General features: G+C 39.8%; 1 protein-coding gene across 1 annotated transcript in view; it reads left to right on the forward strand.

The window, feature by feature from the left end:
* Positions 1 to 13485, forward strand: part of PLCB4 (phospholipase C beta 4) — a 93769-nt gene extending 80284 nt beyond the window's left edge. The window contains exons 32-37 of the mRNA XM_009282559.2: positions 999 to 1174; positions 5819 to 5920; positions 7650 to 7707; positions 8120 to 8206; positions 10323 to 10359; positions 13279 to 13485. Coding sequence (XP_009280834.1) covers positions 999 to 1174; positions 5819 to 5920; positions 7650 to 7707; positions 8120 to 8206; positions 10323 to 10359; positions 13279 to 13367 — 549 coding nt within the window. The 3' untranslated portion in view covers positions 13368 to 13485. The remainder of the gene's footprint in view (positions 1 to 998; positions 1175 to 5818; positions 5921 to 7649; positions 7708 to 8119; positions 8207 to 10322; positions 10360 to 13278) is intronic.
* Positions 13486 to 18227: the final 4742 nt, after the last annotated feature.

Raw genomic sequence — 18227 nt, forward strand, 5'->3', positions numbered from 1 at the left:
TGTCAAAATACCCAAAGATAATTATTAAAGGATAAAAAAATATATCTTTCTATTAGCTTCTTTTCTAAATCATCGAGTGCAATATATTCTTATAACAACAACTCTGGTGATTTAGACTTCTTCATATTGTCGCTTGGGAACTTTACAAAACTTTAATCTCATTACTCTTATGAGTCTTGTGACATTACTCTTGTGAGTCTTGTGAGATAAGCAAGAGAAGAATACTTGTCAGATTCCCTGCTGTCTTAATGAATATAAAACAAAGATACGTAGCCCATCTTCAGATTCAGGTTGTATTAAATACAGGATTTCTCTGTAAACTGACTGTGTTTGTAAAACTGTCTCCACAAAATCAAAGACTGTATTTAAGCCCTCAGAGAAATCCCGCTTGCTAGGTTTTTTCCATTGTTAATTTCAATACTTTCAATACACACTTTTTTCCTTGGCAACCAAAAATGTGAAAAGATACGTAGCCCATCTTCAGATTCAGGTTGTATTAAATACAGGATTTCTCTGTAAACTGACTGTGTTTGTAAAACTGTCTCCACAAAATCAAAGACTGTATTTAAGCCCTCAGAGAAATCCCGCTTGCTAGGTTTTTTCCATTGTTAATTTCAATACTTTCAATACACACTTTTTTCCTTGGCAACCAAAAATGTGAAACCATTTTATTATGAACCCAGTGTTAGAGAAGGTTTTAAAATAACAGTAGTACAGTCAAGAGCATAAATGCAGCCAATTTATTCAGGGCACTTTAGATAATAGAGTCCTAATAGCAGGGGTTGTTTTACATCTGGTTTTGTGATACACTGTAGTGTCCTCTGTGGCTTTGTTACTCTGTGAAGCAACTTCATTTCTGTAACTTCATTTTTCACAATTTAGCTGCGTTCTTTATAATCTTTTTTATGATTGTCTTCACATCATCTTTAGCAGCAGTAATAGTTGATCTCCTAGCCTAGCTGAGAACCTCTAGCAAAGCTGCTGTTATTTCTCTACAGGTCAAGGAGATTGTGGCACAGCACACTAAAGAGTGGTCTGAGATGATCAATACGCACAGTGCCGAAGAGCAAGAAATCCGTGATTTACACTTGAACCAACAGTGTGAACTACTGAAGAAACTGCTGATTAATGCTCATGAACAACAAACCCAGCAGCTAAAATTTTCACATGACAGGTGAGCAGGGCAGTGCTACCTGATAATAAGGGTTGGTTTATGTCTGCTTTGTATAATGTTTTAGTTTCTTGTGTTGATAGCGCCTGTACTTCTGTCAAAGATACTGGGCTGTATGTATGGTAGAAGTAAAAGAAGTGATCATACAAGGTTTAGATAGATGCAGGAATGGGCTTCTTAGCTGGTTTAGATTATCTGAACTTCATTAAAGGCAGCAGATGCAGTGAAGCGGTGGTAGTTTGCATCAGCTGTGGATGCTTAGACTTTACCCAGGAACTTCAATTCAGAGGCTGGAAACTGAGAAGTATCAAATATGGAAATATCCTTTGGAGTTGCTAGCAGTTGCAGACACGTGTTTATAGCAGTGGTGATTATAAGAAAGATCCATGAAAAGTAAGATCATAAAAACAACGGGTAGCAGGATAAGCTACGTTAGACTGACGTATTATCTTCATACAGTATTCTGTCGTAATCACTGGGAATACAGAAGATACTGCATGACACTGCTGTCTTGTTGCTTTTGTAATTAACCATCCTGCCCATTTGAAATTAAATAAAATTAAATACATCATATCCACAGTGTTAAAAATGGCAGTAAGTAGAGGAATCATTTTTTTATGCTATGATCCATTATGCAAAGCAGCCTAAAAGCATATGAATGCAAAATATGTGTGTACATACATAGATATTCATACGTATATATATTCATATGTAATTGTCTTCAGCATCTTTCACAGTAAAAGCATGGGGATAAAAGAATAAATAAATCACATTTGAAGAAGGAATTGAAATGATTTTTTAAATTCCTGAGTGAAAAAACAGCCTATCTTTGCATCAGAGAGAACGTGTGCTGGGACCTGCAAGCTTTCCATCCAAAAGAGAATTGTCCCAGCAAAAGGGAATCTTTATGTTAATCTCTGTGGTAACCCTGTCAAGCTGTCCTGCAATACATACCCAGTCAAAAATGAAGTAAAAAAATTGTTAAATTAGAATACAAATGCATAATTCAAAAGATACTAGCCAGAGGAAGGTGCAGTCCTTGGTACTATATCTCTAAATCATACCTGGCTGCATCAGCCCAGAGAAATCACATCACTCTTTTTTTTGAGTCCTGTTTTCTGTCCTATTTGAAATTCACTACAACGCTTAGAAGATAATTTACTAATATATAGCCTGTGAAAGTAAGTTTTTGTTTTCTTTTCCATACGTATTTCCTTATTCTCTTTGCTAAAGGCTGTCATTGTAGGCAGCTATTATATCTACACTAGGGCAAAGTTTAATTTTTTTTTTAAAGCTTTTTTCTCATAGTTTTTGGGTTTAGAATTTCTCTATCTCTATGTTGTTTAAACAGCCCTATATCATTTCTTGTAAACGGTTCTTATATTCTTAGTAATGGATTTTGCTCTCTTATTAGAAATCATTTGTGTGCAGTCCATGTATTGTTCTATTTTCAGAACTACTAAGAACCAGACCTCAAAATCTACATCCTGGTAAATACTGAGAACTTTGTCTTCTCAGGTGTCCCAGGAGTAACAACCTTCAAAATTCTTTCTGCTTTATTCATTGCAGTTTAGTGTTTTTCTGCTTATTTGGGAATTTGTGTGTAACTCCTAAATGTGCAGACTGGGGACTTTCCTGTTTAAAATAAATTTAAGACTGTGTCTGAATCTATGAATATTTCAGAAGAATTTGGAATGTGAAATATTGAAATGTGAATAATAATGCCCCAAAGAGACTTTACACTTAATCATTTGTAAACTTTTTATAGAATATATTGTGTGTAGGAAGACATATCCATTTATGTGTATAGGTGTATGTAATAGCCAACAGACAACTCAGGTAACCATAGGAAAAAAAGGATCTATCTGAGAGCAGCGTGGGAGGTGGACCATGCTCTCAGCATGCTGTTCTCACCGCTTCCCTCTCTGTGAGCTGAGGTAACGAGTTAGCTATCACAACAGAGGACACAGGGCCGGTAGGAAAGATCAGTAATCTAAAGTGATGTAGTTATCTGCTGTAGGGTAGATACTTTCCCTCCATGTGCAGTACAAAAAGCAATTACAGTTTGTGCTTTGAGCTCATTTAAAAAGAAAGCAGAAGACAGCAGATGCTACTAAAAATCTGAAGCTCATTGAGCTCCGGGGGTGCTGTGCCCCCTGCCACCCCAGACTGGGTTAGCTTGACTAACTTGGATGTAGTGAGCTTGCAGCATTTCAGAAATTGGGCACGTGAAGCTGTTATTTGCAAGCATTATGTGCTCCAGATAAAATAACATGAAAGAGAAAGAAAAATTATGTTGTTTTTTTTTTAATAGAAGAAGAGATTTCTAGTCATTCAAACAATACTGGTGACATAAAATAACATGTTATTGCACTTCAATGTCATCTAAATATATGTATAAACTCTCAAGGATAAACTTACATGCTTAACGTTAAGTATCCCTTTAAAAGACACGTTTGTATAAATTTCAGAGTTGCAGTCAGTATGATACAGTAGGAAATCAGCAGTTAAATCTTGCAGTTCATGCGCCACGTTTTTCAGAACCCCTTTTTTCTTTACCGTCCTGCCGTATCTACCTCTTCCAGTTAACTCTGGCTGCGGGCATCACCACCACTTGTGAGCGGGAGGGAGTTCTCTAATGGTGGTGTAGCGCTGCCAGCCAGGGCAGCACGGGCTGAACTCAAGACTCGACGTGAAGCCCCACGGCAGGCGGTTGAGCCATGAACGGACACTAGAACTTTGGCCCCGTCTTTGAGAAGCGCTATTTTAGCAACAAGGAGTGGTCCCTACAAGTGCTTCTTGGTGATTTTAAAAGGAAGATAAGATTTTTCATTTCTTTTGTTAATAATACTTTTTATTTCTTGCAAGCGGTGAAAAGCCAACGCATCCAGAAAGACCCAACAGCAGTGCAACTCAGAGCTAGATTATTGTTTCCAGAATAGAGAAACAGTTGCATATAGATGTGTTGGCTCTTTCAGCCACATCCATGGCCAAAGCCTCATTTTGAAATCATCAGTGATGCACAGTAGTCATCTAATCCTCTTAACTTCTTTCACTCTAAAATTGTATCTGATGCAAATAGGCTAAATCAATTTGAACACCTACACTTAACTTTTTTCATATCCTTGAGCGCAGTAATAAAAATAAATTATTTCAGTGCTGCTCTTAAGATAGTGTGCTTGAAAATTACTTTGAATTCAGTGTAGAAAATAAAAGCTTTTATTTGGAGAAAGGACTGTTGGAATGAAATGTGCCCTCGACACAACATTTTTTTAGAACCCAGTCTGATTTTTGCTGTGAATACCACTGCTTTTAAATCTGTATTCAGGAAATGTTTCACCTCACGAACTCTGGGAGGAAAAGAAAGCATTGCATTTCTTCAATAAAAAGTTTAAACTGTGGAAAATGTAAGTCGTGGAACAAAGTTTCCTCGTGCTACTTAATGATTAATGTCTTTTAGAGAGGCAAAAAAGCTAGAAAAGATTCAGTGACAGCATTTCATTAAATTAAGCACTCTGTTATGTGCCACACCCCTCCTCTTCTGTGCACACAAAATACTTAGAATTTTGGGTTAATAAGTACAATGATTGTTTATCGCTCTACTTAAGATCATGTCCAGAAAAAGAGACTGAGGCACTGCCTTGGCTTGCGGTGGGTAGCTTTTAGATGCTTATGCACTACTGGGGACTTTACAATCCGTTATTCGCTGCCTAATTTCCATATATAATTCCTGTTTAAATAAGCACTTAAGATCAGGAGCTGCAGGTACTGGAATGCTAAGCAGGCAGAAAGCAAGAGCTCGCCTTCAGGGATGGCCTTTTTGGAGCTTGGCTGGCTTACCCAGAGTGATGCAAAGCCTTCCGCTCACTCACAGTTCATAAGCCGTTTCTGAAAGTAAGCATCTGTGCTGTTCCTCCCAACAAAGAATCACGATCTCTTTTTCTTTTTAAAACAACAGGATATTTACTTATTTTCTGTTTTTCTACTACACTGGCTGAAACACTGAAGAGGTTTTCTACCTCCCGAGTCAAACCACACCACTCGGGACATTACCCCTGGGAAGGTGATTGCCACCCTCCTGTCAAAGCTATCTTGTTTCAACACAAAAGGCTACGAGGTTCATGGGGCCAGAAGGAGAAACCAAACACAAGTCTGACCATGGTCTAAACCACAGGGCTCTTTTCAGGCCCAAAGTAGAAGTCTTAAAAGAAAGTCTGTCAGCTCATACCACAACTAGCAAATATTACTACTATTCATATTGCAGTCATGTTCTGAGTGCAGGATTTGTAAATTTTTTTCAGCAGTTTTAAAAGTCAAATTGCATTTTCTAAATGGCTGATAGTAGCTCATACTCGGACAACTCATATACCAGGGACAAAAGAGAGTATTTTATACCCTTTTATAACATTCAAAGTGTAAAAATGGTTTAAACTGATCTTTCAGATTATATTCTGGGGAGCAAATGGAGATTTCTGAATGCTTGCTCAAGTTGTGTAGAGTCTACCCAAAGGAAGGCAATTTTCGTATGGTTTGTTCTTTCCTCTTCCTTAATGCTTCAAGGACAAAATTAACCACAGTAATATCAGGAAACCAACTTCAACAACAATTGCATCTTAGGCATTAATGACTTTGTTTGGTTTTGCCTAGGGAAAGCAAGGAAATGCGTGCCAACCAGGCTAAAATATCTATGGAGAACAGCAAAGCCATAAGCCAAGACAAATCTATCAAAAATAAAGCTGAAAGAGAGAGGTAAGTATCAGATCTCCTTTCTTGAGAAGGGAAGAATGCTGTCAAGGGCTGCCAGGTGAACTCGTGGATTAATTCTATTAAAACCATGCTTTTATGTAAGGAAACAATATCTAATGATTGTGCTGAATATATTTTTAGATGACCATTTTAGGAAAAAATGTTGCTTTTCTCACATTCATCCTTTTAATAAATGTAATGCCCTGATCAGGGAAATACAAAGGTTCTTAACTTTATGCTCCTCAGCTATGACTGACTGCTGTAGGTCTAATCACACTATTAAATTGAAACACAGCTGTAAGAGTTTTCATGATTGTACTTAATGTGCATTATACTTTTTTGCTGTTGCTTTTTAAATGAAATGAGGGCTGTACTGAAAAGGGAGTCCGAGGTTTGGTTCTAGCTGGAGTTAGAATAACTGGAGAGGCAGCATCACTAAAAACACAGGAGGCGGCGCCAGTGAAAGGCTTTCTCCCTCGTCTACTGATAACACGGAGGAGAGGTGGAACAGAAGGAAGGAGTGCTAAAAGTGATGATAATCAGCGGAGGGGGTGATGGAAGATAGGAGTGAAGAAGCAGGAGATGTACTCCACACGTGTTGCTTCTCCACTCCTGAACTGAACTGCAGCTCTCTCCCTCGTTATGTGCTGGCATTGGAGACCTGGCCAGCATCCAAGCTCAGCAAACCAAGGGCACTGCTGCACTTGCGAAAGTGGGTTATTCACAGCACGTCTGGGGATGACAGCCTTAATTGACTTGAGAGACTGGAGAGACACTTGCCAGTACCAGCTACTGAGACTTTTTGGAGGATTATAGCTATTTTAAGTTTCTTCTATTTATCCTAAAAGTTTCCAAATAAATAGATAAAAGCAGAGTCTACATGATGATGTCTCATAAGCCTTCAGGGTTTCCCCTTCACTTTGGGCTTGCCATCTGGCTCATTCTTTCCCTCCTTGGCACTGGGCTATTTTGGTCAAAAGGCTTGAACTTGTTCCCACTGAACTAAGTCCCTTGAGTGTTACGGACTCCTAGCTCATCAGGAAGATGAGTTGTTGGAGCCCTTGGTAGCTGTATGCTTAGTTAATGCAAGACCTCCGCTAATGACTCTGAGATAAATCTGTTCCCAGATTTGAAAGCAGTCTGAATGCAGTTCTGGTTTTCAGGCTTTGCGGTTAGTCTGATTCAGCTCTTTGTACTATTTTTGGTATATTTCATGATGGAAATCTTAGGAAGAGACACTTTGCAGTTAGGTATTGTATGTAAATATTAATTGTATACTTACCTTTTTGCTTAAATAACAGCTGTAAGAACCTGACAGCATTGGTAGGCTGTAACTTTACTTATGATCATCAGATGATTTTTCCATTACCACTGCTAAGAGATGTAGCACTTTTTATACACCAAAAATAAATTGAGAGCAGAGTGCAGTAAGGGATACACAAATGAATTAAACATTTTGTTAAGTTCTGTCCACCACTCTTGAGTAAGGGAGAAAGCAAACTTCATTCACAACAGTCTTGGTCTTTTTTTTTCAAGTCTTCAATCATACTGTCAATGTACTTGGAAACCTTTAAGTGTAAAGGCGCGTAGCCAGAGGAGTGTACAATTTGCCATTAGTCCCACATGCTACAGATAATCAGAAACCAAAATACGCCTTATGAGTTTGTGATTCTCTCTATTGGGTTTCTTTTTTTCCAATGAGTCTTCATGGACAACGTTTGCATTTTTTTAGGCGAGTCAGAGAACTGAACAGCAGCAACACAAAAAAGTTCCTGGAAGAGAGAAAAAGGGTAACTATAACCTTGACAAAGTCACTGGGCACTATTTCTGGATATTCATTTTCATTTCTCTGTGTTGAGAATCCAGCTCTAGTAAAAAAACAGATGTTTGTCCTTGCTTTGTTCCACGTACTTGTAGTGTAAAAGATCTAACATCTGTATAAGAGGAAGCTATTTTAAATTAACAAAATTACTATTCATTGTGGTGTATTTGCTGCTTTTATGTAATACATATTATAGATGTAATATACATATTATATTAATAGCTCTTCTTAAGATTGGATGATATAATAGTCCTCCTGTGATGTTTTGTGCCATCCAAATGGGGCAAGACAGTGTATATATGTGTATGTTTCAAGTAAGTTTTTATTTTGCTTGTTAATAATGTGTTACATTTCCCCCTATTATTTTCTCTTGCTTACAGCTGGCAATGAAGCAGTCAAAGGAAATGGATCAGTTGAAAAAAGTTCAGCTTGAGCATTTAGAAGTCTTGGAGAAGCAGAATGAGCAGGTATCTTATTTTAAAGGCTTAAAAGAAAAGCGAGCTAGTGAAAACAGTAACCAGAATCAGGCTGAATAGAATGCTTCTGAATGTAAGTCATTATGGAACTTGGGAAAATGACCTTGTTTCATGGTCACTCACCTACTTGAGGAGTTAAAATGAAGAGGTGAGGTGACTTAGATAATGATACAGAACCAGATTTGTTTCAGATAAGCATGTGAAAGCTAGACTGCTTAGCCAGAGTCTGTCCTTTCAGCTGTTCAGCCACATTGATACTCGTTAGCGAGATATGACAGTCATAAAAGGCCCAGCATATCCATACTCCAAAAAGTACTTCAAGCAAATCTGTTTCCTGCATTTTGGAACTTGCATTTCTAGTGCTGATTGGAAAATAGAGGTGAAATATGCACAGAGCATCTCTGAACTCTGAGACAGTTAGTTTGGACTGAATTCTAGAGATATATAGTAGCATGGGGAGTTTTATCTGTACTAGTACACCCTTTCCTAATTAAAATATCTTATTATTTTCTGCTAGTTTATAAGCTTTTTTTTTTAAATTGAAAAACTACTTGGCAAGGAAAGGAAAATTCTAATCTTATTTCTGGTAGAAGCAACACTATGTTCTGAGCAGTTCCCTTGCTGAAAGGTTGAGCCAGCAGAGCTGTAATAATGGCAGGAACTTGCAGTACTGCGCTTACAAAAATGTAAACTGCAAGGGGAATATACCCAGCAGTTCAGTGAGACGAGAGAGAAGGGGTGCATTTAATACCCGTTACTTTCAAGGGTTATGTGCTTACTTCTTTGTTTATTAAACGTTTAGAACTTGAACTCTCTGGCAGACATTATAATATGAATTAAAGCCATCTTGCAGAGCGGGAGGGAAGAGAAGAGTACATTGCAAATCAAGTATCTCCACTGTCAGGAGAGAGTCCTACAGCCCCAAAAGCTGCAGCCTGGTTAACTTCTAGGGGTGTGACAGCATGTAGGATCGCAGGCAGCCGCTACCACCGAGCCCCAGCCACCATGGCTCTGTCTTCTGATCGCTCCACCTCTCTTCTGGACAACAACCAAAACTTCCTAGTCTGTTCCCTCGCAGGGTTTCTGTAGACGCTGTCTGTAACATCCAACACGAATGGATCTGTCGTTCGTCAGTCTGCTCCTGAGCAATATCTGCACATAATCAAAAGGTGGGGGAGGCAATTGGGCTACAACGGATCTGTAGCATCACTGTAGAGCATGACACAGAACTCCCTGTAAACTGTGCTAGTTGACAAAAAATGATGGGCTTGATCCAGAGATAGGTGTTATCGGTGGTTTCTTTCCATTGGCTTCAGAGGGCTTTGGATCTGTTTTTTAAAAACAAAAGGACAAGAGGGAATGATTATAGTTGTGCTTTGAACCACAATGTGATAAACGCATTATGTGTAAGGGAGGGAGGTTGCTGGGAAATCAGTGTGAGTCATTAAAGGAGTCACCTCTTTCGGCAATTAGATACTTCCCTCACCTGGGGTTACAGCTTCCGCTGCTGAGAGATGGTAACAGTCTACATGAGCTTGCTCGTACTCCATTTCAGTGCAGAGGTGAAGCTAGCTTAAATCATCAATGATTAAATGGAGTAAGATCATTCACGTGCTGGTTATCACTTTTGTGTGGGCGTGTGGTGGCCTCCACCACAGGGGTAGTCCTTAACAGCTTTTTAACTCACTCTAATTTGATCCATTAGAGCATATATTTTCATACCTGCTGTTTTGACCACTTCCTTTTAGCCCCAAAAGTGCACCAGTGCAAACCCTCAGCTGGGTCTGGTTTCGTTGTTGTACACATTGACGTATGAAAGCTAGTTGGATCAAGATAAAGGTGATATTTGTTTAATGAGAATTTCAAAACGTGATTCTTTTTTTCCTGACCAAACAAGAGAAGAAATTTTTCATACAAATATACAATGTAGAAAAGTAGAATTATGGGTGGAAACAGCCTTCAATACAAACTGTTATGAATTTAAATTTGTTTTGGTTTATGTATGTTTTTCTTGCATTAATTTTTCAATCTCACTTCAGTTTTCATTCATTTAATTTGCTTCTTGTTGTATTACTCAATTTTGACATTATTATTTTTGTACAAACAGCTTTTGAAATCCTGTCATGCAGTGTCTCAAACACAAGGTAGGATGGACGTATAATAAGCAAACTATTATTTCAGTGTGCTTTCCTTCTAAATTAAATCATTATCATTGGAGCCCTCCTTGTAAATGCAACCACTGGGAAGTACCATTGACATAGCGAACACAATGTTAATCTTGTTTGCACACAGATATTTGAGCCTGACACAATATTAAAAGTATTTTGTGCTTTAGCGTCCCAAATTCAGATGCATATGAGCAGTGATGTGCAGAGGAAATATTTAGAGATTAACTTGTATTGTATATTTACCTGTCGTTGCTGAAAGATATGCTTAGAGTTCTAAACTGTGTGAGCAGTGTCTATTGATCTAAGAAAACTATTTTAATGTTAACGTACATAATGATTAACTGCTAAAGCTGGTAGACAAAGAGTATCCACATATATAAATATGGTAATAAAATAAGTAATGCCACACTAAGAATAGCAGAATGTAGAACAGATGGCTAGAAATAGCTTTTTAGTGTCTAAAGAGGAGAGGTGTCCAGTGCTTTAAAATTCACTTCAAAATCCAACACGTTACAAGGTATGGCAATTATATTTACCATGTGGCTGTGCTGCTGTGGCTTCCTAAATAATAGTTACTCACAAGAAATCTCTGTTAACCCTTGTCTTACCAAGGGAAATAGTTATATTAGGCTTGAACATCCAGTTGTACAGTATTGCCTGATCTGAATTATTTTCTTGAATTGATAACATACTTGTATCTTGCACCACTGAGTCTGACAGCACCCACTTTAACGTTTATTTATAGACACATAATGAGGGGAAAAAAGCATTCATTAGGCTAGGGAAGAAAATATTCTTTTACTGTATATGGTTCTTAACCTGTCTTAGGTCTCACTAGAGAGCAAGCATCTTGAAAGCAGAGTCCATTAGCTGCCACTCACTTCATGAATTCACCGTAGCTTCAACACTGCCTTCCAGAAGGCTCGTCTTCAAGTATCGTGCTTGTGTGTTCACGTCAGAATGCACTGGCTGAGCCAGCCTCAGACTAGCAAAACTGGGCATCCTGGTCCTATGCTAATGTGTTCTTTGAAACCAAGTTATCTCTAAAATAATTCCGTATGCCATATATTGGCATGCAGAATATTTATAGGACACTATGGGCCAGCCACAAGCTTAAAATGTGAAATGTGTGAGTCACTAAGAAACAAACACAGGGTTTTGTTTTATCTGGAATTTCATTTCACACACAGGCAAAATCCAGCCAACATTTCAGAAGAGGTTGTACATATTGATTTATTTATTGTGTTTGCATATTTTCATGTTAAAATTATTTCTTCATTACTTTCAAGCTTTTAACTCATTTAAATGGAGAGCGTTGATTAATTTTTAATCATATTTATGACAGTTGCTTTGCTATTATCATAATTACTTTTTTCCCCAAGCTGATGATGACGATTATGAAAGTACAGGGCTAGATTTTTCAAGAAGGCACATATATCATATCTGCACAAACCCACGTTTACCTTGCAAAATGAATAGCTGTGCATCTCATTACTTTAGATCTACATCTGCCTATTTTCACATATGCAAATACGAGGTTGCACATCCAGAATAGGTGACTCCTTAAGTAGGAGCTTGTATAGCAAAGTTCCTTGTCTAAGCAACATTTACAACTTTCTGAGGAACGTAGTTCACATAAATCAAGTCCAGTAACCATCCTTCCCTGCGTGACGGACACAAAGCAGTTGCACCAAAGAAAATACTAGCTTGGTTTGCCTGTTCCTAAACCTGTCCTAGTCCTCGCGAGCTTGGTTGTAAAGATAGATGGGTTAGCTTGCCCTCTAGGTCAATTTATTCAGAGTCCTTTGGGATATTGATTTAAATAACTTGCCAGATTGAGAGCCCTCAGAGAAAATAAAGACATGGTGACTCCCAGTTCCTTTAAACTGCAGAGTTTCAAACCAAAGCACAACTTCTAATCTGTAACTGAGCCACAGGAGGAGTAAGTGTGCGTGTGTGCGCATCTGTGTGGGAGAGGGAGAGGAAGAGGAAGGGAATTAAAAAGCTCTCTCTAAGCAGGGGATTCCTGGGCCAGTTACCATTTATATACAGTGCTTTAACTCTGCTTGCAAAGCCTGAGGCATGCAGAGTTTATAGCGAGATCTCTCACACACTCTAAGCAGGGGATTCCTGGGTCAGTTACCATTTATATACAGTGCTTTAACTCTGCTTGCAAAGCCTGAGGCATGCAGAGTTTATAGCGAGATCTGGCATACATTCATTGCTGTATTCTGCACAATGCATTTGGATACATTTTCAGGTGGATTCAGTGTGTGTAATCCCATGGAGCATATAGCAGTAGTCTGATCCTGAGGTGAAAACCCCACCACATGTAACCATAAGGATCTCCAGGCCAGATAGAGATTATTTTAAAAAAATCATTATTTTAAAAAACCTTGCCTACTGCAAGGAAGATGTTACACTGATGGATTTTTGTCATTCATTGTCTTTATGAAAAAAATGAGTCCCGATCATAGATGAACTCTCTAAACATTTCAGGTTCATTTCAGATGAACTCTCTAAACATCACAGTACTCACACAACAGCAGTGAAGCATACATTCCCAAAGACATTTCCTCTCAGGAGAAACAGTCGAATCGGCATCTGCCTGGTTTTCTTCCCCAAAATTGGAGCTTTGCCTTTTACCATACGCTTCTTCAGAAAGTCAACCCATGAGTCTTGGAATAGGATCAAAAATATTTTCCAAGAATTTGTAGACATAAGAATTACACCTGATTTGAAAACAGAATGACACTGGGGGGGTAAACATAATGTTATTACATATATCTTCAGTGTGCTTTGCCTGTATTTCACGCAGACACTATCATATAAAACGTGCTTCATTTTGAACAAAAGGTCTAATGCAATGCTTCATGCCGTTATTTTGGATTGCAGGCAAAGGAGATGCAGCAGATGGTGAAGCTGGAAGCAGAGATGGATCGCAGGCCAGCAACAGTGGTCTAAAGCCTCAGCAAGCAAATTGAAGTTGGAGAACACAGCATCCTTAAAATGAGAGCAAAATTCAAAATAACGTTGCTGAGGTTGAAAAGTGGGCTTTTTCTTTTTTGGGGTTTTTTTTTGGTGTTTTTTGTTTGTTTTGGGGGTTTGTTTTGTTTTTAATATATAAAGTGTAGCTACGGACCACCAAATCTTAAGGTTTGCATTATTTCTTTTTTAACACTGGGCACTGAATTTCCTTTGTTGGATTTCCATGATAAGAATTTCCTTTGTTCAGAAAAACGCTAATCGGAAGACGAAGACAGTTTTTAAACCCGGTCCTGTATTCCTTTCTGTATCTCAACAGGCAGCTTGCCTGCATCAGAACTACACAATCAGAGCCTTGAAACACAACAGATATTTTTATCATCTCCTCAAATGGCAACAAAACTGTAGTCAAGTCATGTCATTTACCATTTGTGTTCTCATGTGCAATCTATTGTGTAGAAACCCCATGCTGCCAGATCCCGACAAGCAACAACTCGTCAGATCCCGGCACCTGATGTCATCGAGCCCACTGAACTGGATCTTCTGCTAAGTCACTGTAATAATCAGTATAGTAAGGAGTTGAGTTTGGGCAATTTTAAATTATGTTTCAAAGTATCTTTCAGGCAGCAGACAGTAGGCAGTTGAAAGCTGTGTATATTCAAAAAGTACAGTATGTACAAAGTCATTGGCCAAATTCATCAACTGTAACAGTAACTTGACAGGATATTTCTGCAGCCCAGCGATGTCATTCACAAGTGCCATATCAACTCTATCATGTCTGAAAGAAGCTGATACCCTGTAAAAGTTACTGCAGTGGTTAGCGTGAGGGAAATACAGTGTATTTGTGCCAAAACTGATCAGTGCTCTAAGGAATTAGGTATTAGGCACTTTAAGAAAAGTTTACATCCTACGTTGCTTGTATAGAAATTGCATTTTGATCCTGCTGCGGCAGATCCCAGATACTACAGTTCATTGTAACTTAAAGATTGTTTAAATGGCTTTTGGCAAAAAGTTTGTAACTGTGAAAATGTAAAAAGTATTTATACACTTCAGAATCACAACATTGTAGAAAATCACATACATGTTGCCACGTGATAAAATTAGTAAACAGAAATGCTAAGAGTATGTTTGCATGTGATACATGTGCTACTAAGACTGTAATGCCTACTATATGACCACAGTCATTCTACTAGCTGGTAAATACTGAATAAATGTATGGCACAGAATATTGTTTGATTAATTACAAAGACTTTTAGCATAACAAGGTCTCTATATATATGTGTGTATATTAATTACGTGGGCATTCTTGATACTTGTAGTAAAAGAAAAGTACATAACTAATTTAATTTTACACAGAAGTATTTATGCAGATTTTCAGAATTTCATATCAGGAATAACCTTTTTATGTCCATTGGATATAAAAACAATTTGCTAATGTGTTAATTTGCATGTTTCTAGCGCTTGCTGTAGTTATATTGCAAAACAATGCATGTAAGCATTCTGCTTGGAATTTGTCCATGCTGCCAATTCAAAGATGACTGCATGGAAAACTGGTAGTTTAGAACAAATCAGATTCCTGATTTCAATGTACTAAGCACCAATTACTTTGTTGTATATGCTTGTACAAACAAATTCTACATATTCCTATAAACAAAATAAATGAAAAGAGAGAATTATGTTATTGTCAGTCCTGAGATGAAACTTTCAACTTCTCTAATAAAAACCTTAAAAATTGCAAACCTTTAGTTTTGACTGTAGTGAATTGTAGGGTGGTGGTGGTGTTACAAATTTTTAGAAAGTTGTATTTCCTGTAAAAATGTGCATAGTGTAAATATATTTCTATCACAGCTTATTTATTCAAAGGAGTCTTATTTCTCTTAAGTGATAGAAGACGTGGGCAGCATTGGTCCTTGCAGCACTACAGAACTACCCGAGTACAATGTAGCAGCACTACCTTGAGATGCAGAAGCCCGAGTACAGTGTAGCAGCACTACCCTGAGATGCAGCAGCCCGAGTACAGTGTAGCAGCACTACCTTGAGAATGCAACTGAGACAGAGGTCAGTGAAGTCTTAGGTGCTTAAGGCAGGATTTAAACAAACTTGTGATGCCTCTTCAGAATTCCCATTCTGATGCCACTTAACCTACAGAGGCACCTCCAGCTCCTTCTGATCTATAAATGTTACAAAGACAAGTTGTGTGTGCCTGCACTACTGGGAGCAGGTCTCCCCGCTCTCTAAGCTTGGCTCGTCCTCTTCTCGAGTGCTGGAGGGAGGGAGCTGGGAGCAGCAGCAGTCTCAGAGCATGCTGGACAGGAGCCGGCATCTCAAAAAAGGCAGTGATTGTTGTTTGGTTTCTTTTTTAATTAAAAATATCTTCTAAAACGGAGCTGGTGGAGACAGTGCTGCGAGCTGGAATTTTATACTGTTGCCTACTGCAGTGGTGTCTAGCCAGTAAGGAGAAGCAAATGACAGACCAGATACGGAGGGAACCGGATGGTGAAGCATTGAATGTTACTAGTTTTCTTAGGCTCACTTACAGCCTGGCTGGAAACCACTGCCCTACCTGTTAAAGAAATAACTGGAACTGGAGGACTTGGGTTCAGCTCACGTGCCTCTCTGAGGAAAATCAAACCTGCCTGCCTTAATTCCCTGGCGGGCGAGTATCCTGTGCATCAGGGAATATGCTGGTTTTGGAAGGCTAGAAAATATTGTGCACAGCCTCCTTTTGAGTCTGTGCTCGCTGCTCAGCCAGGAGCAAGACATTTATCAAGTCAGAGAGAAAACGTGCTGCTGTGAAACTGCGGAGCTGGGTAGCCTCAGCTTCCAGGCTCAGCTCCCAGAACTGTTATGTATTTCATCCATTGACAATTTAGCATAAAACACAGACAGTAATTTGAAATTAAGTGATTAATTTTGTCAGCTAAGTATTTTGAAATACTGTTTAAGTAGTATTTGATTCAAAAATTATTTGAAGTTTGGCCGCTAATGTAATGAGGTGAGAATTTCCATTGAGATGAAATAGGCTAATCAATTTGAACATTGATACTGAGTTAAAGCAGTTTAAAATGTCATTCTCCGCCGGGGTGATGGATTCCACTTCAGTGAAATTCCATCGAGGGAAGTGGCAGATTCTCCGTCTCTGAATCTCTTCAGATAAATTCAGCGCAGCTGTGATGGGGAGGGTCATGACACCCTGGCCTCACAGGCAGCCTGCTGTTCTTTCACTTCCAGTAATTTGGGGGTTGGTCATTAACTTGACTGTTTCCAAGTGGGGGTCTGTTTAACCCCTGCCCCACTTGAGTGCAAACTGCATTGCCAGAGACCCAAAATACCCCTCGGGGGCTGATTTCCTTGCAGACTCCACATGCCGTTGCCCACGGGCTGCAAGTGGCAGACCCATCCGAGAGCCGCTTGGCCAGAAAACCCTGCTCCTAGGGGTGCGCCAGCAGTGGTCCCAGGGCTGCAGCCCCGCTGTCACCATGCTGCATGCTCCCTGCGAAGAGGCTGGTAAGAGTTACTGCTGTCTGGTAGTTGGGGGTAGCAAGGGGGATTCAGCCTTCAGAGATACACAGGCACTCTCCACACCTGCGGGTAAGGGCAGGTTGCAGGGCCGGTTCCAGGTGATCCAATCTTGTGACCATAAATTGGCCCTGGTCACAGCATTTCAGGTCAGCTAATGCTGCACTGGCTCCCTCAGGTGAGACCTTTCTGCTCTGTCAATGTTTTGGGGCTTTCTTGGTGTTAGGAAATCTTAGGCCTTTCCCTTTTTTTGCCATGGAGAGCAGGATAAACGCGGCTCTGCGGGCTGGAAGTGGGGATTGTCGCTGAAGCTGAGGGCTTTTTTGTTGTGCTGTGCAGCTAGCGTGTGCCGGGCGAGCGGGTTCTGTGCCGTGGGGCTCAGGGGGCTGTGGGTCAGGCTTGCCTATGTCTCTAACACAGCTGCTCTCTCCCAGCTGCTCCCAGTGGTACCCTCCTACAGGGGCTGGATGCAGGGGCAGCTGCTCAGGATCCTTTATTTGTTTGAAGGCTTAGAAGCTACCTAGAAACCTCAAAAAAATTGCAGATTAAATAGGGGTCTAGAGGAGGAAATAGAGGCTAGTTAAATACCGAGGTCATCGGTGAAAGACCTGAGGAAGCCAGGCATTAAAATCACCACAGAAATACAGTCTATTGCGGTGAAGGAGCCTCACATAGAAGATCATATTTTTTTTTCCTTTATATAGTCCCCTGAAATTATCATCTGTAGATTAATCCTGTATCACAACTGACACAGGTCTGGCTCTATTTTGGGGGGCAGGAATGACTCTTTATCATGAAACAGGAGAGAGAGGAAATGGCCAGAATATAGTATTTAGGAATTTCAACAGAACAGTTACAAAAATCAGTACGTTCCTTCAGTGTCTGCTTTTATGTTTAAAGAGCTATTTCCTGGCAAGAAAACCCCTCTCTGCAGGTGTGCCCTGGCAGAGAAAGGGCAGCTTCCCCGAGGCAGCTGCCCACAATCCAAACTCACCTTGTAATACCTTGCTTCGCAAGACCCTGGACCGTTTTCCTCCAGACTCCTTTTCCTGAACTGGAAACTCGAATTGCTAGTGAATCCGCGTAATGCCACGCGCTCCAAATAGCTGCTGTCCTTTTGGCTTTTTACGAAAAAATATCCTTGGTAGGCTCCTGTTGCCCGCTGCTCCTGGGACTGGTGTCTCTGTCAATTGGAAATACTCGGATGTGCTCTTCGTACCGGGGCGAGGGTGGCAGCGCCTTAAAGGACCGTAAAAGCTCCCGATGAGAGGCGGAAAAAATATTTTAACGTCGCATGGCCTGGCGGAAGGGAAAGGCGACAGCCCGGAGCCGCGGGGTGC

Source organism: Aptenodytes forsteri, unplaced genomic scaffold, assembly GCF_000699145.1.
Source record: "Aptenodytes forsteri isolate BGI_AS27 unplaced genomic scaffold, ASM69914v1 Scaffold5, whole genome shotgun sequence".
NCBI lineage: Eukaryota > Metazoa > Chordata > Aves > Sphenisciformes > Spheniscidae > Aptenodytes > Aptenodytes forsteri.